The 23060-nt window shown below is 50.0% G+C and overlaps 1 protein-coding gene across 1 annotated transcript in view; it reads left to right on the top strand.

Annotated features, from left to right (window-relative positions):
- Positions 1 to 249: 249 nt before the first annotated feature.
- The window catches only part of LOC130259626 (T-box-containing protein TBX6L), a 47551-nt gene continuing 24740 nt past the window's right edge, over positions 250 to 23060 (top strand). The window contains exons 1-9 of the mRNA XM_056504110.1: positions 250 to 348; positions 4331 to 4475; positions 5453 to 5555; positions 6000 to 6164; positions 6473 to 6619; positions 7134 to 7204; positions 7972 to 8063; positions 8384 to 8576; positions 9173 to 10297. Of these exons, the coding sequence (XP_056360085.1) occupies positions 333 to 348; positions 4331 to 4475; positions 5453 to 5555; positions 6000 to 6164; positions 6473 to 6619; positions 7134 to 7204; positions 7972 to 8063; positions 8384 to 8576; positions 9173 to 9599 (1359 nt within the window). The 5' untranslated portion in view covers positions 250 to 332 and the 3' untranslated portion in view covers positions 9600 to 10297. The remainder of the gene's footprint in view (positions 349 to 4330; positions 4476 to 5452; positions 5556 to 5999; positions 6165 to 6472; positions 6620 to 7133; positions 7205 to 7971; positions 8064 to 8383; positions 8577 to 9172; positions 10298 to 23060) is intronic.

Genomic DNA, 23060 nt, shown 5'->3' with positions numbered 1-23060 from the left:
TCTTTGATTTTCTTCCCCTAGCCCCAGCCATTGCTGCAGATCCTTCCTCTCTTTGTCCCTTTGGACATCAAAGGCTGGCGAGGGGACAGCCCTGGCGGGAAGCTCCTCCCTGCTCATTATCCTCCATAAAACAGGAACTCACCTTGGCTAGCTGTGCTTGGAGCCCCATCCTCGTCCTGCTCACTCTTGACACTGGATCTCAGAAGGAAGGGCCTGTGCTTGCTCCAGGGAATCAGACCTGCTTTGGAACTGGACTATTTTGGCTTCCCTTGTAAGAACTCTGGTGGCTCCCTTGGCTCTGCAAGCTCCTCGAGGTCACAGTACATGGAAAAATGCAAGCTTTACCAGGTGAGTGAAGGACTCCTTCCCTTTTCTCACTGCATGGAAAGATCCCAGAAAGGGAACAAGTGCTCCTGAAGGGCTCACCAGCATTATAGAAGAGTGCATGGGGCTGGAGAGAATATAAACACTGGGTTTTTTCATGGGAGTAGATGAAAAATGGTGCATTTGAGTGTTGAGAGCCTTAGAAGATCTTTTGTAAGGTAGCAAAGGTTTGCTCACAGTTGTGCCCAAACTCCCTTTACCCACATCACCTTGTGCAGTGTGACCCTTCAGCTGAAGGCTGGAGGTGTTTGTGTATTATCTGCAAAGCACTGAGTTCTTCAGGTTGAAGGACACAAAGTTCGTAAATACTTGTCATATCTTTAATAACAGTTCTGATACAAACTCTTTGGTTTGGGGGTTTTTTCCTATTTCCCATGCCCTTTGAAAGCATGAACCCCAATCAGGCACAGCCAACTCCTTCCAGGTTCACACCCAGCACAAGATTTTTGTGATTTATTTAGGATTTCATGATGTTTTCCTTCAATCTATCTCATGGCATGCTGTTAATCTCTCCTGTGTGGAGCATGATTGGATTGAGCACAATGACAGAGGTGCCTTGGACACCAAGGGTCAGCCCAGAGGTTCTGTATTTGTCAGTGCAACTGAACCCTAAATTCACTCTGGGGTTTTACTGCACATCAGAAAAAAACCCTGGCCCAGTCTATTGGCACATCAGATGTGACTGGGCAGCCTCAGCTTCCTCTCTCTTCCTCTGCAAGTGTTGTCTCATTCATGAACAAAATACTTGTGCAGTGATTTAGATGATTTCCACCTTTGCTGCTGTTTTGGGTTTTTTCAGTCCCTGCTGTGTTGATCTGATTCATACTGATTTCTGCCACTTGAATTTTAAGTTGAGAAACAAAAGAGCAGCAATGAAAAAAATGTAGATTGTTAAAGATTGCAAATATTGCAGCACTCACCTCATTTTCTTACTGGGTTGCTTCTGGTGTATGATGACCCCTTACAGCAGAAATGTTCCAGGTGATGACTGGATGCATCTGAGAGATGAAGCTGTTGCATTTGTAGAAACATCATGCTTTTGTTATTGCCAAAAAACTGGTTGTGAGAAATGAGGCTGCCTCCACAGGGTCGGGGCGTTCCTCCTGACATTGAGAAGATCAGAGAACATGGGAGGGATTTTTTGCTTGTTTGTAATAGGAATTTAATAGAAAACTTTGTGTATTGATGTGCATTCTTCCCTGGTGGATGCTGGATAGCTGTAAGTGTTGGGCTTCCTTTGGAAGATAAGAGTAACAAATGTAATAATAACTGATTTTAGTCAAGGTAAGCATAGCTTGTTCCCTTATTGGAGTTTTCCCAGTATTGCAGATCCTATCTACACATTTTGGGAAGACAGCAACAAATTTTCTGACATTTTAACATTGTCTCAGTAATAGAAAATTAATTGAGGAATTGCTTTAGGTGAGGCAATTGTACTCCAGCATCTTCTATCCAGAGATCATCCTCCTAAAACTACAAAATTGCCTCACATTTCTCCTTCTTTCCTTTCTGTCCCCAAGAAGACAAAAAGATAGGTACAGCTCATTCTAGGCACAGAAATTGTAGCACAAACTGCTCCTATTGGTGTAAGGACCTTCAAATCAAGCACAGATTAAATTGAAGATCTCTTCATTTTTTTGCCTTTGCCATAACAGCCTCCTACCTTTCAACCTCATCTGGACATAAAGAACACATGTTTGAATGGGCCATGCGTGGTGTTACCAGCACAATGATAATAGGAATATTTTTTTAAAAAGTAAAACTAGAACTGCTGGAAAAGGTTTAAATCTCTTTTGGATAAAAAAGTTTTAAAACCAAGTTGCACAGAAGAGGAAACCATAGAGCAGTACAGCTTACAAAGTTCCATAATTCCATAATTCCAACTCTCTGTGCCATAATTCCAACACTCTTTGTGGGAGGGTGAGTGCATGAGCCTTGCCATCAGTTACACAGTAGCAGGGAAACAAAAATCCAAACAAAATTTGCCAACAAAATCCGAAGGGGATGCTGCAAACAGATCCCTCCCTGCAGGGTCCTGCTGCAGATCCATTCACCAGCTCACACCATGCTGGGCTCCAGCTCCCCATGCACACTGCCCATGTCCTGCTTTTCAGCCCCAGCCTGGGCTCACAAAACCTGCACAGTCAAAGGCATTAGCTACATTTTAAAACCTTAGTTGCAATATTTATTGTCCCTGTCTCAGGCAGCATTGTGCTCCTACAGGTGTGTTGTGGACTCATTTTGGTAAAAAACAGATTATAACATCTGCCTTTGATTTTTAATTCAGTGTTGAACTCCTTTCACTTCAATTCCTCTCGACTTTATTGGAAACCTCCCCTCACTAAAGACTCCTGAGATCTGCCTTGCTGTAGTCTCTTTTAATGGCATTGGAATTTGCTTAAAGAAATGTTAATTCGAAAATTCATCTGGGGAAGGAGTGAGCATCTGTCTAGCTAATCAAAACCTGTTTGCATTTATTTGTGACTGGATGGCTCCTGTGGGAAATCAGCCCAATTTTATTGTAACTCCTTTTGATACATGTGCTGCACTGAGCTACCAAATGCATGGTCTCATGGCAGCTTTCATGTCTTTGCAAGAGGATATGGGGGAAGCTTTAGTAAGAAGATGTTAACAGGCTAATCTTGGTGAGCAAACTAGGTGTCACTTCTTGGCCAGTTCATTAATGTTGGATCAAAGCAGAAAAAAGGGTAGGGATTTTTTTTAAATGCCTAAAGACCTCTACAAACAGACAAAATTACATTTTAATGTTTTCTACTTCTTAATCCTGAGGGAAGAACCACTTAGACTTGTATTGGGTCATTTTGGTGGAAAGACATTCCTTTGTGGAAAAAGCTAATTTCTCTGAAAGTAGTTATCTACTTTTTGTGAATACTCTTTTGAAGGCATTACTCAGGAAAGCTGTAATAAGGTGAAAATTCCCTTTTTTTGCTGTCCTCTGAATAAGATCTGATCAGGCTGAGAGGCAGAAAAATTTACCTTTTAAAGAAATAGCTGTGCTTGGCTGCTAATGCACCACCAGAGGGGTCCTGAGCTGGCTCAGCCCTGGTGCTGTGGGTGCCCTGCTCCTCATCCCTACTCAGGGCAGTGTTCCTAAAGCCCTGCTGGTCTGAACTCAGCCCACTAAAACTGTACTGGGTCACATCCTGACCTCAGATGGAACTGGGTTTTCAGTACAGCAGCAGCAATCTTGCCTGCCTCTCAATATTGCTGAGAGCACCTAGTGCAGGTTTTAAGAGATCCAAAGAGATGTACAGAGGTGATTTGTACCATCAACAGCAAAGGCAGTTCCTCCAGAATGTTTCCCTTTCCCCTTCCCCAGCTGGTCCTGTGGCTCCAGGAGGAAGAGCAGCAGATTGCAGCACTGCCAGGGTGTGCTGCTGAGGAGACACCTTCCACCCCTCTCACAGGATCCTCTGTGCTCCCATCTCCACTCCAGTTCAGATCAGCCATTCTCTTTTCAGAATGTAGTCAGAATGAATCTCTGTCACCTCCTTTTCTTGCCCTCACTTACACTTAGGACTCCTGTCTGTCTCATCCTTGTCTTCTTGGGGGGATTTTTCACCTCTGCTACCACCTACTTGTCGTTTTCCCATTACCCACTGGTGCACTTAAAATCCTTCCAGTCCTTTCAGCTTTCATTGCACTCTGTTGATGAAGTGTTCTGTGTAACCCTGGTCATACCAGAGCAGTGGATTGTGGCTCCCTGCCAGTGTGGGTTTTGTAACAATGGAATTTGAGTTGGTAGAACACACAGATCCTTAGGAAAGGACCACCAGCTAAAACCAAACCTGTTAGAAAAGGCTCCATACCTCTGAGCCTCCTAACAAAGACCCTTTGAAGGAAAGCAGCAGTTTTTCAGAGTTCTAAGACCCAGGGTCAGCTCCCCTCCTGTGTGTCTGCAGCCCCATCTCCTTTCTCCTTGCAGAGGTGAAAGCGCCGTGCGAGGCCCTTCCTTCCCCCAACCTGGAGCCCTTCCCACAGAGCTCCATCGTGGTCACCCTCGAGGACATGGGGCTCTGGATGAAGTTTCACCAGATAGGGACTGAGATGATCATCACCAAATCTGGCAGGTAAGGGGTAAGGACAGCTGCCCACACACCACACCCCTCTGAGCTGTTGTTAAAGTCTCCAGATGCTCATTTTTTGAATGGTGGCCCTTGAACTGGTTTTGTAACCAGTTACACAGATCTTCCTGATCCTGGCAGAAAAATTGCACTTCCAGGGTGTCACAGAAATCCAAACTGTGAAGTGCAAAGGTCACTTGTGGGGCTGAGGTGCTGAGAAAACTCCTGTACCCTTATCTCACCACTTACCATTGGTGTTCTTCCTGTCACTTCCCTGGAAGTGCCCTGGGCTCCCTCTGCCTGGGTCACAGGCAGCAGCAGTGGAGCAGTGAAGGTTTGGGTTTGAGTCTGTGTTTGCAGACAGGAATGTGGCCCAGACTCACAAGGATCTGTGTGTGCAGACTCCACTGCAGTATAAATGAGTCATGTATTGTGGAGCTTGCAGTGAAAGAAGATGGAATTGTGAAGCTGTAAAGTATTGTTCAAAGCTGCTGGGAGCTGGAATAATCCCTTTGGGTAGGGAGGCAGCTGTCAAAGCTTTTTTGCAGAGTCAGAAGTTAAAAGTAGTGGCAGGGAGTATGGGAACAGAAAGCTGGGTGTGCTCTTAGATGAGAGCACGTTTTCTACCCACGCTCAGATTTAATCCATCCTCCAGGGCTGTGAGGGCTGCAGCAGGCCAGGAGCTACATACAACCTCCAAATAGCTCCTTTCAAGTTTCCCACTGTTGTGTTAGAAGAATTGGAATAACAAAAGCAGTAACAGTGTCAGACCCTCAGTGACTGCTGCTCTGTTAGTGTCTATCCCACCTAAACCCACAGGACTAGACAGTCCATCAATAAGATGGACAAATGGTCAGTGGCTGGCTGGAGAAAAACTGCTCCCAGGGCTTTGCACAGCAGTGAGTGAATGTGACATGCTGCTTGATCATTAACAGCCACTCTACAGAGAAACCTTTTTACTCTATTTTTCATTTCTCCTTCAGACGAATGTTTCCTCAATGCAAAATCAAAGTCTCTGGCTTAATCCCATATGCCAAGTACCTCATGCTGGTAGATTTTGTGCCAATGGATAACTTCAGGTACAAGGTAAGTACTTTAAATAACAGAATTTATGCTGTCTTTTCATCTTTATTTGAAATAGATTAATCTTTATGCTTCACTTGTCACACTGATAAATAAATTCTCTTTGGACAAAGTTCAGAAGTAATTGATGGATTTTATGCCTCTCTGGAGTTATTTGTCAGTTTTGCTTGGGGAGCAGCTGGAAAGGTAACTAATTTTCATTGTAAGAAGTACAGTTTTAATCATGATTAATGTCAGACTTTTCTGGCAGCCACGGGGAGAAAGGGAGGAAAAATGAGGTCTAAACTTGGAGCTGATTTGGTAACATGATCATGGCTTGTAAGGAAGAATCAGCTACTTGTGCTTCAGAGGAGTGCTCTGAATTGACAGTGAAGCAAACTTACTGGAGCTTTTCTGTACTGAAAGCATTCTTTTCTCAGCTCCAGATTTCTGTCTTTCCCTTCACAGTGGAATAAAGACCAGTGGGAAGTTGCTGGAAAAGCAGAGCCCCAGCTCCCTTGTCGCACCTATGTCCACCCTGATTCCCCAGCTCCTGGCAGCCACTGGATGAAAGAACCTGTCTCCTTCCAAAAACTGAAGCTCACTAACAACACTCTGGATCAACATGGGCATGTAGGTTGTGCTGTGCTTTTTTGGAATTCATTACAGATGAACTCTGTGGGAAGTAAGCAGGATTTGTGAGCAATTAGATGATGCAGAAATTAAAAGAGATCCAAGTGCCCTTTCTTCCTCCCTCAGCCCAGCCCTTGTGCCCTCCTGGCTCCCTGCTAGGGAAGGTGTGGGTCTGTGCTGTCACTCAGGGGCTTGGTGGAGACACCAATCCAGCAGCAGTCCCTGGTTAGAAATGGGTGTCCTGGCAGTGTCCCCAGGGGACCTGCAGTGTGCTGGCACATGGGAACCTTGTCCTTTGTCTGTCCCAGATCATCCTGCACTCCATGCACCGCTACAAGCCGCGCTTCCACATCGTGCAGGCAGATGATCTCTTCAGTGTCCGCTGGAGCATCTTCCAGGTGTTCAGCTTCCCTGAGACTGTCTTCACTTCTGTCACTGCCTACCAGAACGAGCAGGTACAGTGTGCAGGCTCTGCTTCTGTCACATTCTGGACACTCTGTGAAATGCTGTCTAGAATTCCTGTAAAGGAAGGTATCTCCTTCCTGTCTGCTCATCCTGGGCACCTGTGGTGGACAGTGGGAAGAAATAGGCACATTGTGGCTCCTGTGGAAAATATCTCCTCTGTGATGAGATGAGTCATGCAGCTTGATGATATTGAGTACACTGTCAGTGAGACAGAACTCCAAATGCAGTAAAAAGTGTAGCTGCATGACCAGATCAAGATCCTCACCCTGTTTATTTCTCTAGTTAGATGAATCCCACCCAAATCCCTGCTGACCTTGGCAAGGTCACTTCCCTCTGTGGGTCAGTTCCTGATCAATGATGGGATAGCTGAGATACTGTGGCAAGGCCATGTCCAAAGCCCTCACACAGTTTATGTGTTGTGATAAATACTGAGGTGAAGGTCTTGGAACAGTGAAGAAGCCAACCAGTCACTGTGATGCTGAGTCTTGTTCCTTTCATTTAAAGATTACAAAGCTCAAGATTGACAACAATCCATTTGCTAAAGGTTTCCGTGAACATGGGAAGAACACTCGAAGGTAAAGTGTTTTTTCATTTTAATTTGTTTGTAGCAAGAGTTCACTTGTGAATTTTACCCAAGGTCTTTGGCAAAACTCTGCCAGCCAGCTCTGCTGCATTGTGCACTCTGCATTTCCCTGTATCTGGGAGTGATGTCCCTCTGTGCAGCCTCTTCTCAAGAGACTTGGGGAGTGGGAGGTGACAATTCCTACAGAGAAGTGGGAGGTGTGACAAATTTGAGACCTGCATTCCCTTGCACGTTGGAGCTAGACTGGAGTCTGACATGTGAATAGCAGTGATAACAGGAGTCCACAGCAGACCATTTGGTCTCTTGGAGATCAGCTTGATTCTGACATTTGGAGGCTCCCTTGTGTCTTTTTCCTGTGGGTGGAAAAGTATCTCTTCCAGTGGGAGATTTTTTGTGCAAGAGGGAAGATGGATACCAATATCAGTGAGATCTTCTGCTTGGTCTGAGGGCAGCCAGTGGATGAGATTAAAAAAAGCTTAAATTGCAAGCCCAGACTGACAATAGAGAAGGAAAAAATAGAGGTTTTTTCCTAGCAGAAAATGCTATGAAAATATCTGAGATTTTGTTTCATGTTATTTTATGCCTGAAAAAAAATCTCCTGTAAAAAAAATCCTGATGAAAAAAGGCCAAAGTTGACTCTTTTTTACTTAAACTTTAAAAATGTTATGGATTTTCTTTCTCCTCCTAGTAGCATCCCTTCCTATATATCTAGGCAAAAAGCTTACATCCAAGCTACCCCCACATCTTGTTTCTTTCCAGGGAAGGACGAGCCAAATGCCAGAAGCCCAGTCCAGCCAAGAGCCAGAAGAGGAAGCTGCCTGAGGAAAAGGAGCCTGCTGCTGAGGAACGTGGTAATATTGATCACAACAAACCCAGAGAATGATATTCAGAAAGTTTTTTGAGCTTAATAATTTCTTGCTCCAGCTCATGGTGCTGCTTGGAGTAGCACAGCTAAGGAGAAAGGACAGGGCAGCTCTGACCACCCCAGTATCTGGGCAGAAAAGAGCTGGGAGGGGCCATTCCCTTAAGACAGGAGGGCTGCAGGAGGTGGCAGTGTGTTTCCTTCCACCATCCTGTGATTACTGCAACTGCCAATAGACCATTGTGAGCTTTGCCTCCCTCTTCTCCTTTCTCATTCTTTTCCATTCTTTTTTTCCCTGCTTTGAGTCAGATTTTGAGAAGGATGAGAATGTAGATGTGAAGGAAGAGAGTAACCCTGTGGTGGTGAGCAGTGGATATCCCTTCTGGGGCTCAGAGCAGAACAGCAGCCAGGCCTTCCCTGCAGCCTCACCAGTGCCTGCTGAGCAGAGGGAGGGTCTGGCCAGAGAGCAGCAAGTGCCAACGCCGTCCTACCAGACATATCGGTGAGTGCTGCCTTCTGCTCCAAAGCTGCACCTTAATTAGTTGGATTCCTCTTCTTCTGCTGGCTATTTCCTAAGAACAGCACCCAGCTGGGAGTAGGGGGTGGATGCCTTTCTGTTGGACAGCACATGTGGTTGAGAGATGGTGGATTAGCATGGACATAGCTCCAAGGATAGCCTTTCTCTTCTAGCTCAAAACCTCTGGTTCTGGGCATGCTCATGTCTGTGTAATGTTCTTTATTGCCCTGTCCCAAAATGCTCTGTGCACTACAGAGCTTACCTGTCCTTTGGAGGAAGTTTTGGAGGAGTGACAAGCAAGACTCCAGTGATTTTTCCTTCCTCATTGCAAAATTGGGTGTGAGTGAGCCCAGACTAGGACTTAGCCAGAACTAAGGTAGTCTGGACTCACCTTCTCTGGAATTTCATTTTTCTGTGAGTGTGACAGTGAGGCCTGGGCTAAAATCCCCAGTAAGAGCAAGATGAAGCAGCATGCAAGGGGAAGAGCTTGCCCTGCCTTTCCCCAGGGGATCTTTGTGGGTTTTCCGTGGTTTTCCACTCTGGCAGGTCTGACTCCCTCTTCTCTGTGCCCTTGGGCCCAGGTTCCACGAAGCTGGGGACAGCCAGCAGCTTCCCAGCCGCGATGCCGCGACCTTGAACGATTTCCGGGCGAGGTGCCACGCCTTGGACCTCGCCATGGTGCCCGAGCACGACTCCAAACAGCTCCCAGAGGGCTTCACCAACCTGCCCCCCCTGCCCCCACCTCTGCCTCCTCCCCAGGACTACACAGGAGTGGTGAACATGGCTCTGGACTCGGTGGGGAAAGCCGGGGCCCGCGCGCCCGTGTACAGTCCCTATGGCAGCGAGCAGGGCCTGGGCCAGTGGGTGGTGCCTCCCCACAGCCAGTACAGGGCAATGAGCTACTCAGCCTTCTCCACGGAGTACAACACACAAGGGACTCCAGGACATGCCCATGGCACCATGGCAGAGTGGAGCCAGTACCCTCTGTTCCCCTACGCCTGCTGGTGAATGGGGAGGACCTTTCCCAGTGAAAAAACTGAGAGAAAATTGTAAATGAGATTGAGTCTGCTCTGGGGTGTTGGACTTGTGAAGCTTTGCCTACACTAGGCAGAGGTATTTGCTGCAAGCAGTAGCATGGGACACCTTCACTTCCTTGTTTTCTTGCACAACAGCCCTCACCATATTTCACAAGCAGTGGTTAAACTGGTGGCTGCCCCAGCCGTGTCATTGTGCGTCAGGCTCAATGTGTTCTGCAGTGGTTTTTTTCCCAGCAGGAGTAGGAAACCACAGGTCTGCAAGAACAGTATTTAAAGAGCTGCTGAACTCAGTCACAGTGTTGGCACCTCGTATTTGACAGTTTCCAACATCCCTTCCTCCTGGGACTTGGTGCAAGGAGATAGGGGCTGAGGACTTCCAGTAAGCCATCCACATGGCCAAAGGGCTGTAGAACATAGTGCAAAGATGAGGAAAGCAAGCAATCCTGGTGAACTTTGAGCAGCTTCCTCAATTAGGATAGTGAAAGTAATGCTAAAATCTCACCATTCTTCCAGCAGCAGATAAGAGTCAAATGCACAGCAAGGTCTGGAGCACAGCGGTGGGTCGTGCAGGCAGGGGAGAGTTTGTTCCATGCAGAAGTAGCAGCAAGGCTGTGTGTGGTGTCTTCCTGTCCCCGTGTCCATCCCTCCTCTGTCAGCCCTAGATTCAAGGTCAGTGACATGCTCTTCATTCTGTGGAGGTGGAGGGAGGTTGTTCATGGAATGTGGGGAGCTCCTCTGGGGCTTTCTGAGGTTGTCAGAAGCAGGGCCATGAACAGCAGTGCAGCTGTGTCACTCCAGCCTCTTCCTTTAGAGGGAGAGGAAATTTTCCACTGTGAACTTACTCCTTCTCCTGCTCCCTGCCACCCCTGGAGAATATAATTTATAGTTGTGGTTCCTGCTGCTCTCTGAGTGTGTGAAGTCATCTCACTGCTGTTTGGGAGTCTGTAGGGATCTGTCCATGTTCAGTTATCAGAGTGGTTCCACCTCCCTCCTCTCTGGTCCCACCCTGAGCAGGAGCAGCCTGTGCACTGCCATGCAAGCAGGGATTCTTCTCCCTGGTAGAAGGGGGAGGCCTCCCTGTTTGCCCAAGGCAGATGGCCCTGGCACTGGGGACTTGGTGAGACAGACTCATTTCTTCTCAGGAAGGATAGGCATGTTGCTAGGTGTTATTTAGGGAATGTTTTCGTGTCACACTAATAGCTGCCGTGTGCCTGCAGCCATCAGTAGGAACAGAGGTGTGGCATTTAGCCTGTGTGCCAGGTGGTTCTCTGTGTGCACACACGTGTGTGAGTGTTGGTGTGTGTGTAGCAAGATGTCTCTGAGCAGACCTGGGCAGCTTTGTGCCCACAGACCCCTGTGCAGGGACACTGGGAAAGGCTGTGCACCAAGTTCTTGGTTCACTGTGCATCTGCATAGGGATGTTGAGCCATGTTGTTATTGTTAAAATTACTGTGAAAAGTAGCCTTGTAAATCTGAGGACTCAGCTACAATGACTGTTTCCTTATTTAAATTGTATATCGTGAACTGCTTTTGTACCATGATTATGATATGTACAGAGCAGCTGAGTACTTCCCCTGGGCTTCCCAGGATTTGAGGATATGCAGCATTGAAATAAAGGTCAGACTTTGCCACAGTATGTGTACACAATGCCCTGTGAGCCTCCCCTCTGATGGCACCCTGGCCAGTAGTGATTTGTACCTGCTGTGCATGACACACACATGTGGATATGAGCAACTCACTAACAAAGAGATCTGGCTGGGGAAACAAAATGTGGAGCAGGTTTTTTTTTTTATGCCAAAATATCGTGATTTCCTGCTGTCCAAATGCCAGCTGTGTGAAGGCAGGTCAGCTGTAAAAGGCTCTCTCTGGCCATTAGTATGTCCTTCACATCTTGGAAATGAGATGAGCAGAATGGCTGTGGAGGTGAGTGAGCACCATGTGCAGGGACCCGAGGGGGATACTTTGTGCAGGACAGGATCACTGCCAGCAGCATGCCCACAACACAGAGAATGCATTCCCCACAGGCTACCTGGGTGGATCTCTTTCTTTATCTTTGTAGCTGGGAGGTGTTTCCCTGTCACAGAGCACTAATAAGGATGAAAAGCTGCAGTGAGCATGAGTAACAGAGCTGGGCAGCACTGGGGAATTCCTGTGAAAATACGAGTTCAATGCTGTTTCTTTCAAACCTTTGGGTAGCAGTACAGGTGCTGCTGCCCCCGGGGCCTGGCAGTAGAGCTGGTTTGGCAGACAGCTCTGCACTGGGGTAAAAGACTCAGCTTTGTGCCTAGGACGAGCCATCAATTACTCATCAGCCTTCTGTTGCAACAGGACTGCTTGCCCTTCTCCAGTGAATCATCCAGCTTGCTGGAGAAGTACCTATCCTTTCTCTCTGATTAGAGACTGTGCTCGGCTTGTTTGGGAAGTCTTTGGAGATTCTGCCTGTAGGTGTGCTCTGGACTCTGCTCCCGCCCCCTCCCTTTGCAGTTCCCACTGGCTTGTTTTCTTCAGCTGTGGCATTTAAAATCTGTAGGAGCTCGACTGAAATGCTGGTTTTGCACGCATGTGAGATAATGTAATGCCTCTGACAGCTTCAATAAAAGGAAATGAGACATGTGGAAGTCAGGCCATTAAGACTAATAAAATAAACTCAAAAGTGTAGGTTTTGTGCATCTTTCTCAAGCACAACGTGCTCTGCTTTAGTCATGGTACCTGGGGCCAGTTTGTACATGCATGACAGGCTGTTGATCTCAGCATTCATTGTTCTCCACAGTGTGTTCAGTGAGCCCCAGGTTATCTGCTCACACTGCTAGATGTGACTCAGGCTCTTGCACCAATTCTTTGCAGCAAATTGTTTATTTTTTCTGTGTTTTCTGCTCCTCTCCTGCAGAGAAGTTACATAAGGAGGAGGGCAAATGGACTATAAATGGGATCTAGGTAAATTTCCTATGGGAAATCAAGATCTTGATTTATTTTGGTTTCTCCTACTGGTTTTTGCAGCCTTAAGCCTTGTCTGACACTGCTTCAATGCAGATGGGAATGGCAGGAAAATGCTTTCTTGCAGATGCTGCAGTTCTTGCCAAGGCAGCTGCAGGCCCGGGAGGGGCAGCAAAGCTCTGAGCTGTGCCCTCAGTCCTGTGAGGACACGGAGAGCGTGGCTGTGCCCTCAGCCCTGTGGGGACACGGCGAGTGTGGCTGTGCCTACAGCTCTGCAGGGACACGGCGAGTGTGGCTGTGCCTGCAGCTCTGCAGGGACACGGCGAGTGTGGCTGTGCTCTCAGCCCTGTGAGGACACGGCGAGTGTGGCTGTGCCCTCAGCCCTGTGAGGACATGGCGAGTGTGGCTGTGCCTGCAGCTCTGCAGGGACACGGCGAGTGTGGCTGTGCCCTCAGCCCTGTGAGGACATGGCGAGTGTGGCTGTGCCTGCAGCTCTGTGAGGACACGGCGAGTGTGGCTGTGCCTACAGCTCCGCAGGGACATGGTGAGTGTGGCTGTGCTCTCAGCCCTGTGAGGACACGGCGAGTGTGGCTGTGCCCTCAGCCCTGTGGGGACATGGTGAGTGTGGCTGTGCCTGCAGCTCTGTGAGGACATGGTGAGTGTGGCTGTGCCCGCAGCTCTGTGAGGACACGGCGAGTGTGGCTGTGCCCATGGCCCTGTGAGGACACGGTGAGTGTGGCTGTGCCTGCAGCCCTGTGAGGACACGGTGAGTGTGGCCGCGGCCGCCGCTCCCCTCCGGCCCAGGCTGCGGCCTCTGCACTTGGACCTGCGCTGGCGCTGCACGAACAGCTTCCAGCTGGTTTCACCGAGAGCTTTTCTAATTTCCCGGTGCTGCAGGCACAGGGATGTGCCGGGCTGGTGCAAACCAGGCTCTGGGACGGCGCCCCCGCAGCAGGGCGAGCCCTCAGCGTGTGGGGCGGGGCGGGGCCCGCCCGGGGAGCGGCCTGAGGGGAGCCGGGGAGCCCGGCCGGGCTGGGCCCGGCAAACAGCTGGTGGTGGACCGCCAGGCTGAGCAGGACTCCTGGCTTTGGGCTGACCCCACTGCCCGGGGTGCGGTGTCTGTCCTGGCGCTCCTTGGACTGCCACGTGCTCAGCCTAAGCAGCGGCTCGCTTTAAGGTGATCCAAGCAAGCAGCGAAAACCCCCTTCCAGAAATAACAACATTCTTTCAAGTCTAATGAGTTTTTTATTGCAGAGCTTTAAATCCACTTAATTCCCGAGCCCTAGGGTGGGGTCCATGCGGAGCCTCTTAGCAGGAGAAGCAGCGTTTGGTTGGAGCCTCAATCAGGGCTGGTCACGGGCCGTGAGCGGCTCTGAGCCACATCCCTGCTGCCCTGAGCTGCCCCGAGCTGCAGTCCCGGAATGAGGGACTCCTCTGCATCGTGGTGGGGTGGCCTGTTCTGTGTCCCTCAGCTGCCCTGGCACAGCCCTTCTCAGAGACACAGCCTTGCTGCAGTGCCAGTGGCTGTGAGGGAGGCCTGTTCCTGGCTGCAGGCTCTGTTTGCAGCCCCCTGCTGCTGGCCTGGCTCCCTGCTCCTCCAGGTACGCTGCTTTTTACTGTCCTGCCTTGCAGAGCTGTAGTCACGTCTAAATGTGCTTTCTGGGCATTACAGCAGGAGGAGCACAGGACTCAGTGAAGGAAGTAGGAAAGGCATTTCTCCCCCACAGCGCACAGCACTCACCTCCCAGAACAAACCCAGAAGCGTTCTTGAGACCTGGGCCTGAGCAGAGGTGTCAGACAAAATTTTAACTGAATGTGAAGCAAACCTTTGATTCAGGGTTGAGAAGAGGTGCTGCAGCTGTGCTGAGCAGTCTTGCTGTTCATTTTAGTTTAGTTTAATTCCTTTTTTGTTTTTCCAAGTCGTGTGAGTTTGTTTTATGACCTGAAGCATTTTGCTGTGGGGTGCTGGATTGCCTCTGACACTTGTCTAATACTCAATTTATTTTCTTTGAACGTGCAGGTGTACAACTACAGTGTTCCTGCCCAGACAGCACCCTGCTTGATGAGTGTAATGGATAGATTTAATTTTGATCTCCTACAGTTCTTTGGGGACATGCTGAGATTTTTATTTCCTCCTCCTCTATTTTTGCTGAAGAGGGTAAATTATATGCCTCCAAAAGCAGAGTGGGCAGCCAGTGATACAGGATGGGCACTCCCATCAGTCATGCACCAGGCATAAAGCACTGCTCACTTTCAGTATCTCTGCCTCTCGTTGTACAAATATGACTGTACATGTAAAACAGCAGCTGTTCACAGGAGAGGCTTCCTGTGTGCTGGCACTGTCACTCCAGATCCCTTCTGTGGGGTCGCAAAGCACGGGCACCTGTGATCTCTGTAAGATCCTTGCTGGGAGATGGTGCATTAAGGGTAATGTGTGGAAGTGCTGGTGCAGAGAAGACAGGGATGAGTCAGGCGTGATTCCTGTCACACCGCGGGGTCTGTCCCCATGCTGAGCAGCCAGCCCTCTGCTCGCCCACAATCTGCTTTGGGCTCTGCTTTGCCATCTAGAAGGGGCTCAGTGGAGACAGAGCTCTCCAGAGCAGTCAGGCTCTTCCTAGCAGCATTCGGGTGAGGGGGAAATGGGAATTGCTTCAGTAAGTGTAAGTCAGCCCTCAAGGGATAAAGGCAGTGAACCAGAGCAGTGGAGGGGATGTGATCAAACCCGCTGTTCACCAAAAGGATGTGCTGAGCATTGCACTGACACAGGCTGAATGACACTAATGTGCTCCCCATAGAGCCCCTGGGGACACGAGGGCATTTTGTAAATCCTGGATGATCCAGGACAGCGGTGTTCTGCCCCCCAGGCTGGCCTGGCACTCCTCCTGGAGCCGCAGCATGTTCCTCATCCTGCCCGTATGGCTGTTAATGGCCTTGTCTTGCCTCCATCCTCAGGGAATAATTGCCTCACACTTGAGCAAATGTGCTCGGTGTTTGAAAGGAGTCTATCGATTTGTGCGTATTCCTGAAAGCCTCGCAGGGCCCCGTTCCCTTTGAAGTGTAAAAGCATCTGTCTGTCTCTGCCTCTCCCGCAGTCTCCCGCTCCATTTGCATCTCCTCTCGGGCTGCCCAGGAATCCATCCCTGGCCCCATGCCGTGCTCCGCTTTCGGCTGCTGAGAGGGTTCCCTGCCACGGGCTTGGAGACAAAGGTGCAAAGCTTCACTCTAGGGAGGGGGTTGAGCTCAGCTTGCAGCTGGGGGTACTCAGGATGGAGCTGTTCCTGGAGGTCAGTTTCCAGTAGATAGACTGGGAATGTTCTCGTTGGGTATTTATCTGTGGTGTGTGTGTTAGTTACGAAGGAGAGCAAATAGCCCCTGGCTCCTTCCCACCGTAGCACTGTCACTTCCCATGCCAGACAGCACTGATTGGTAAGGAAAAAAGTCAGACCTGGACTGCCTTGGATAATCCACCGTGTGGGAGCAGAATTGCACAGGAGTGATCAGAACCCTTGATGGTTCTCTGTTACGCATTTGAACAAATACTACTGAAGTGTCACCGAATCCCTGGTCTGTGTGTGGGAATTCAGCCTCTAATTCTCCCCACCCCACCTCCCCAGGACAATGGGACTGGCCCTGGATGGGCTGCTTGTCCCTACCATGTCCTTGTGTCATGTAGGCACAACCTCACAGGGGTGCCTGTATTTCTGGAGCTAGGACTCAGAGCTCTGGCACTCCTTGGTCATCCCTGGGGTGGTGGTGAGAGGACAGTGCAGATGACTCCAGGCTGGAATTGCAGGGGCTGCCTGTAGCCATCCAGCACCTCCCAGATGGTCGCTGGGTTTCCTATTTCAAGGGGCCCCAGCGGAGCAGCCATGGCACCTCGCTGCTGGAGGCAGTAAATGGGCTCCCATCTGGTTTTAATGATCAGTAGCACTTTGGTGCTTGTTTATTCCCGTGTTTTATGCTTCAGCAATAAAATACTGCTTCAGTTTGTTCAATCCATCCTGGTGCTGGATGCAGATGAGTTCACAGCCTCTGACAAAGAGGTCCCAGCGGTATACAGGATGTTGTCTGTTTTGGTTTTTTTTAGACAGCTGGGCAGCATCAGATGATGTAGTGGCTTTTGAAATACAAACATCAGTGGACAGTATGGAAGACAGGGCACACAGCTCATCATGTTTAGCAAGGAAATTATGTCCTCAGATTAAAGAAGACTTGGTTCAGGAGCTGGAACTGTCTGCCCTTCTATCTCCCACAGGGCAGCACAGAGCTCTGGTGTGGAGACTGGATGAAATTAGTCCCAGCTTTAAGCCAGGTGTTCAAGGAAATTTTGGTCCCAAAGTGCTGCTGTGGCAGTCACTGAGCTGCAGCTTTGTGCTTTAGCCATCCCACCACAGCCCTACAGTGGCAGTGCAAATAGCAGAAGCACTGGCAGGGCCACTTCTCACTGTGGGTACACACCAGCTCTGTGACAGGTTCCTGGTGCCATCATGCTTGGGGCACCTGCGGTGGGCTGGGAGCTGTACAAAATTCTCTGGGGTCAATGCAGTCATCTGTTAAATTAATCTAAGGGGGCAGCTGTCTGTAAGGGGCTGTGGGGCTTTCTTCCTGCCCCAGCACACTCGTGTTCCCTGGCTGGTGTGCCCGGGAGCAGGGAGCAGCTCTGGCACTGAGGGGAGTGTCCTCTGAAGGGACAGGAAATAACATCTCTGGCACTTGGTATCTGGGATCCCGAAGCAGTTCTGCAAAAGCCAGTTAAAGCTTTTCAGCACCTCTTTTGCAGGGTAGGAGGGGACACTAAGGCAAAGAGATTAAAGACAGAAAACCACAGGGGGAGAAATGGGGCTCTTTGTCTCCCTTCTGACTTTTTTGGAGATCTGGAAACATTTTGCTTTCCCATCTAACGTTCATCTTCTACCCTAATGGTGGAGAAACAGTCTTCTCCACTTTATTTCCCAACTGTATGCTCTTTAGAGGATCTTTAACTCTTACCTCTAAAGAGCATTGATTTTCTGCAGAGACCCTTTTTCCCAACTGTTTGTCGAGGCTTGGAGCTTTAGGTAGCAACTAAAGAGAGAAGGATTTTAACAAACTAATTAACCTCCCTCCAAGTCGTTCAGGGTCTGTTCCCTTGGTGCCACTGATGTTGCATTTGTGCTAATTTCCCCTGGAAGGTCTAATGTAGGGGGAGCGACTAAAGGAGGCTTTTCTCGGGCAGGTTTTACACAGCAGGAAGAGGGAAGGTGGCGGGGGCTCCTCTGGTTACTGCTGTCCCCAGGGTCACCCACCCAGCTCCTCCTGGAGCCAGAGCCAGCTCCCTGCTCTAGGAGCACTTGGAGTGCCCCACCGAGACTGGCCAGCTGCCAGCAAGCCAAAGCAGTCCCTCAAAGCTCACCAGGTACCTCTGAAATGGGGCTCTGAGTTACACCAAATGTGTCAGCCCAGCTTCCCAAACAAACACTGGCTGTCAGTGCTGAGGGAAGGATCTTCTACAGAGCTGAGTGGCTTTTGCCATCACTGTGTCAGAAGGGCTCTCTGCTCCTCTGGCTTTCAACTGCAAATGAAGCAAATGGCAAAGCACTGACAAAGGAGCTCCCTGGCCTCTGCCCTGGCCTGGTGCTGGGTCCAGCCTCCCGACCCTGGACACAATGAATCAGGGTAGGACTGTCACGGTGCCCTGGAAAAAGGAAACCCTGATTCTTATGGATGCTCCTAAGAGCCTTGTGCTGCTGGAATCAAGTGAGGCTCTGGGTGGCAGGAGACAAGCAAAAGCAGGTGTGGGGGCACCATGCACATCCTCATGCTGCTCCCAGGCTGAAAGTGGGGAATGATGGGGAGAAACAAGGCTGTGATTCCTGGGATGTAGGGCTGGGAGAGCTTGTGAGCTGTGGCACGAACTCCTTGAGTCCAGACTATAAAGTACTTCACAGGCCTGTCCCAATTGCCTGGCCTATTAGTTTTATGGAGGGGCCTATTGTAAGGATGCAGTTGGTCTCCTTTTGCCACGGTAATGAAAATACAACAAAGGTGGGGGGAGAGAGAGAGACCCTGGCAGGGAGGCAGAGGGAATCCTCTGTTCGGGCATTGGGGTCACAACCCTGTGGGCTCCTGGGGTCCCCGGGTATCTGTCGGTGCCACCGTGGGTGGCACTTGGGCAAGGAGAGCCTTTGCCCCTTGGCCCAGCCGGGAGTTCCTCCGGACACGCCCGAGCAGAGGATGAGGCTGGAGCCGGGCATGCACAGGCAGGGACACAGTGCCACCCAGTGACTGCGTGTGACCTGCGAGGGGACAGCAGGGCCTGCAGGGGGGTTGCTGCAAAGGTGCTCAGGCCTGGAAGCTGCAGCAAGGGTGTCCCCGGGCAGTGTGGAGAACAGAAAGCCAAGAGACCATCCACATTGTTGCTTTGTGGTTACAGTGCACAAGGGGCAAAGCTCTGGGGCTGTTGTGCTGTGTCTGGAGCCAGGGTTTTGCATGCCTTGCTCAGGTGCTGACAGAAACCAAGTGGTGGTGGGCAACTTGGGGCTGAAGCAGCTCACATTTTAGGAGGGACCTGGCAGCAAAATAAGGGGAGGAGAAAGTGATTAGCTGGGACGAGCTGCTCCCCATGGGGAGGATGTCTCTACTTTGAGAAGTGCAGGCAGCTCTGGGGCAGCATGTCTGGTCTCAGAGAGACAAGGCTGTTTGTTGCAGGAGCTGCCTTGAAGCCACTCAGCCTCTGCCAGGAAGGGACCCCTTGTGCCTTGAGCAGTAGGTGACAGCCACGTGTGGGTTTGTGACGTTAATGTAGGATTTTTCCTTTCTTCTGCCCAAACCCTGCCTACATTCCTACATTCAAGCCCTGTGCTTTGTGTTCCCAGGCTGTAACAAGCATCAACAGGCAGCTCGAATGGTGGGGGAGAGGGAAAGGAGCCAGGTACAGAGGAGCATGGTGCTGGCATCTCCCGAGGTGGCTCCTGCAGGAAATCACTGCCCCAAGCAGTGCCCTGATATGCTTCCAGCAGGTACTGTCTCTTGGAGGAGGCACAGACTGTGACTCTATTTTGGGTGATGACTGCAGGGCCCACAGAGCATTTGGCAGCAGGGAGGGGTGTTAAATCAGCCTGTCCTTCTCCACCCCCCTCCACTTTCCGCAGCTGTTCCAATGCGGCGCTGCCATGGGGCTGCAGGGCTGCAGTGTGGGCTGAAACCAGGGCACTGCAGCGAGGGAGGCGTGAGCCCTGCATGGCTGATGATCTTCACTGCCCTGTTAAGGACTGTGCACACTTTCTGTTCTTAGGCTGTTCTCCAATGTGTCTTTGTCTATTTAAGTTTGCTGGTGTTGATCCTACAAACACCGCGGTGGAGGTCTGTGGGCTTCTGCTGCTGTACAGCACATAACCTTGCTGGAAATCCAGCACCAGCTGGAGAGCTGTTTCCATCCCATCACCCACCTCTGCCTCGATCAGATGGTCACTAGTGACAGTGAGAGTGGATCACTGGGCCTCATATACAGGCAGGAGCTGCTATTGAGTACTTGGAGTAACCTTTTTGTCACTGCTGGGATGATTTTGGCCAGAGATTTCCACTGGTGCTGCTTGTCCTGCATGTGGTGGTCAGACCTGTGCTAGTGCATTCAGCAGAGTCCCAGACCTGAGTTAATTTTAGCCTTTCTGTTTCAGACTCCTGCTGATGTGTCCCATGTCCAGGCCAAGGTGCTATTTCTTGCAGGGAAATGATCTTTGTTAATTTTAGATCTAGTTCTTCAAAGTGCCGAGTAGGCACAGCTATTCCAGGTAGTTGGGCACAGTGGGAGGTGTTCGATCTTTGTGGGATATGGCTCTTCCTTACACAACGAAGGCCAAGCCTGATGAATTACATTTCCTTTGTGCCCTGCAGAGCGTGAGGCTGATGCTCAGCAGGAATGCAGCCCAGAGCTGTGTATCCATCCTCACTGCAGACTCAGAGCCAGAGCACCAGCTGTGATACCTGGAAAGAGAAAAACTCTTTCTCTTCAAGGTCATTGGATTAATTGTATCACTGATCACAAGAAGAGGGAAAAAGAAGAGATGGTCTAACACAAAATAAATGGATTCAGCAGGTAGAAGTCCTCATGAGAGCCCCATAATCTAGACCAAAGTAGTAAAGTAACAGAATACATTAAAAACAGTGGAAATCCAGTCTAGAAGTACAGGGGGTCATTACTTCTCAGTAATGAAAGGTGGACATGTTTGATTTTTGTATTTTTTATTGCAAGGATAGTAATAGTGCACTCTAAGGCCTGGCTGGGTTTGTCAGTTCTGTCAGGAGCATCCCTGGGGGTCTCCAGCTTGGCTGCTGACCGGTGGTGGGCTGAACAGGAGTCAAGTGCCAAGAGTTTCAAAACAACTCCTGTTGTTCACTTATGTCAGTCCCTTCTGTCTGTTCAAAACAGTATCCTCTCCTTGGAATTGCCACTCCCCCCAAATCAGTTGGATTTTGGGTGCGGGGGCAGCTGGGGGGAGGTAAAGCAGCATGTCCAGCACTGCTCTTCTACCCCTGCTGCCCTCTGACAGCCCAGTGAGAACTGCTCCTGCCTGAGGGTCTGGAGAGGATCCACTGGAGGGCACAGGCTGGGAATTGGTGCAGTGGAGGGGGATTAACAGTCCCTTGGCATCCCCACTTTCACTTCAGCTTTAGTGATACATTTCTAGCCCAAATGCTAGTAACAGCAGCTTTCTCAGCGCTGACTTTCAGCTGCCCTTGTTGGGCCAGCCAGGACGCACAAAGCAGGAGCCAGTTCCCTGCGGATACCCCAGATTTAGCTCTGATCCCAATTGTCTGCTGTGCCAGCGGCGGGTTAGACTAATAACTTGTGCAGGGAGGGTTCTGGTTACAAAATGCCTGGAATGAAGCAAGCAGGTGCTGGGAAGGTTAGCTGAGGGGAGCACTGTGTTCATTCCCCATCGCCTCTCGCTCCCCCGCCTGCCGCGGGAGCCGTGGGATGGATCCTCCGCAGGTGAGGCTGCACCGAGGTCCTGCTGTCCCTGTGAGCACCGTGACAGCACAGAGCAGTAGCAGCTCAGCTCTTGGCTCGCAGGGCTGTGCCAGTCTGGAGCAGGAGCCCCGGGGAAGCAGATGGGCTGGGTGCCGGCGGTGGGCGCTGTTCCCGGGCTGCTCCCAGGGAGGAAAGGTGGGCAGCTGGAGCTCTGCGGGGACAGCCTGACTCAGGGTGGGCACGCAACACTCGGCGTTAGTGAGTCACAACAATCGGTGCCGCTGTGGCTCAGGCAAGCTCCCAGGGCTTGCATTTCAGAGCAGGCGGCTCCCAGGGACAGCTGTGAGGGTTCCTGTCCCGCTGCAGCGGGGCTCAGCTGCTTGCACAGCCACCGCCAGCTTGCAGCTCGGGGATGGAGGGTCCCGACACTGCAACCGCTTTACCTTTCCCCTGGAGCTGTGACTGGTGGTTCAACAGGTGCTACAGGAGCAGCTGACCTGTCCTCTAAACAAAGAGGCAGGGGGGACAATATGGGGGATAGAAATCAGTACAGTTGTTTCAAGGCGAGTGTGGCCCTCAGGAACTTTCATCTGTGCACAGTCCATACCATGGAAATGTAGAAATGGAACTGTGTTCTGCTGTGGCTGCAGTTTATTTGGTGTATTTAAGTGTATTTCCTACTGGTGTAAGCTCCAACAGACACACCTCTGGGTATGTCTAAAACGGTGTTTGTTATCACACTGGTTTAGAAATAAAACCTTTTAAAGTAAATCGGTGACGAACTGATGAACCCAGCTGATCCCAGCTTGCACTGAAAAATGGAGGCTTGTGCTGCCTGTTGTTGGACTGAACTAACTGAACTACTTCAGATTTGCACTGGTAGAAGCCTCTGAATACAGGTAAGACAAATAAACCCACCCTGAGTTACTGCTTTCTGCTTTTTAAGCCTGAAACAGGATTACCAAGCCCACTGAATGTATCTGACCTATTTTCGTCTTTTAAACACAACTGATTTTCTCCAAAGCATAACTTGCCATATGTGACTATTTGATGATAAGACACTTTGCAGAGTTGGCTATGAATGTTTATTAACATCACATGGAAATCTGTACTCCAGAGAAGACAAACATGAGGCTGTCACCATACCTACAGAGTCCAGGGAACCAATACAAGCTTTGTAGGCTTCTTCTTTGCAGCAGTTGAGTGGCTGATGTTCTCCTTAAATTCTCCTCCTACACAGGATCAGCTCAAGTATCAGCACCTTATTAATGATTTAACTGAAAAAACCCTTTAGTTAAGTTGCTATTGATCTGGATTCACTAAAGGCAGATGACCAGGATGTGGGTTCTGACTTCCAAACACAGACGGTTCTGATGTTTTGCAGCAGCACCTCGTGGCAGGGGCCAGAGCCACAGTCCCTGCTCTCCAGTGCCTGCACAGGTTACACCTTAGTTACTCAACCAATAATAAGTGAAATTCAAACCATTGCATAAACCAGTCATTCTTACAAGCACAGTCAAGGGCATCACAGTAAACAAAGGTCATGGT

The sequence above is a fragment of the Oenanthe melanoleuca genome, chromosome 15 (genome assembly GCF_029582105.1).
Source record: "Oenanthe melanoleuca isolate GR-GAL-2019-014 chromosome 15, OMel1.0, whole genome shotgun sequence".
NCBI lineage: Eukaryota > Metazoa > Chordata > Aves > Passeriformes > Muscicapidae > Oenanthe > Oenanthe melanoleuca.
This window is presented reverse-complemented; position numbering and strand designations above follow the sequence as displayed.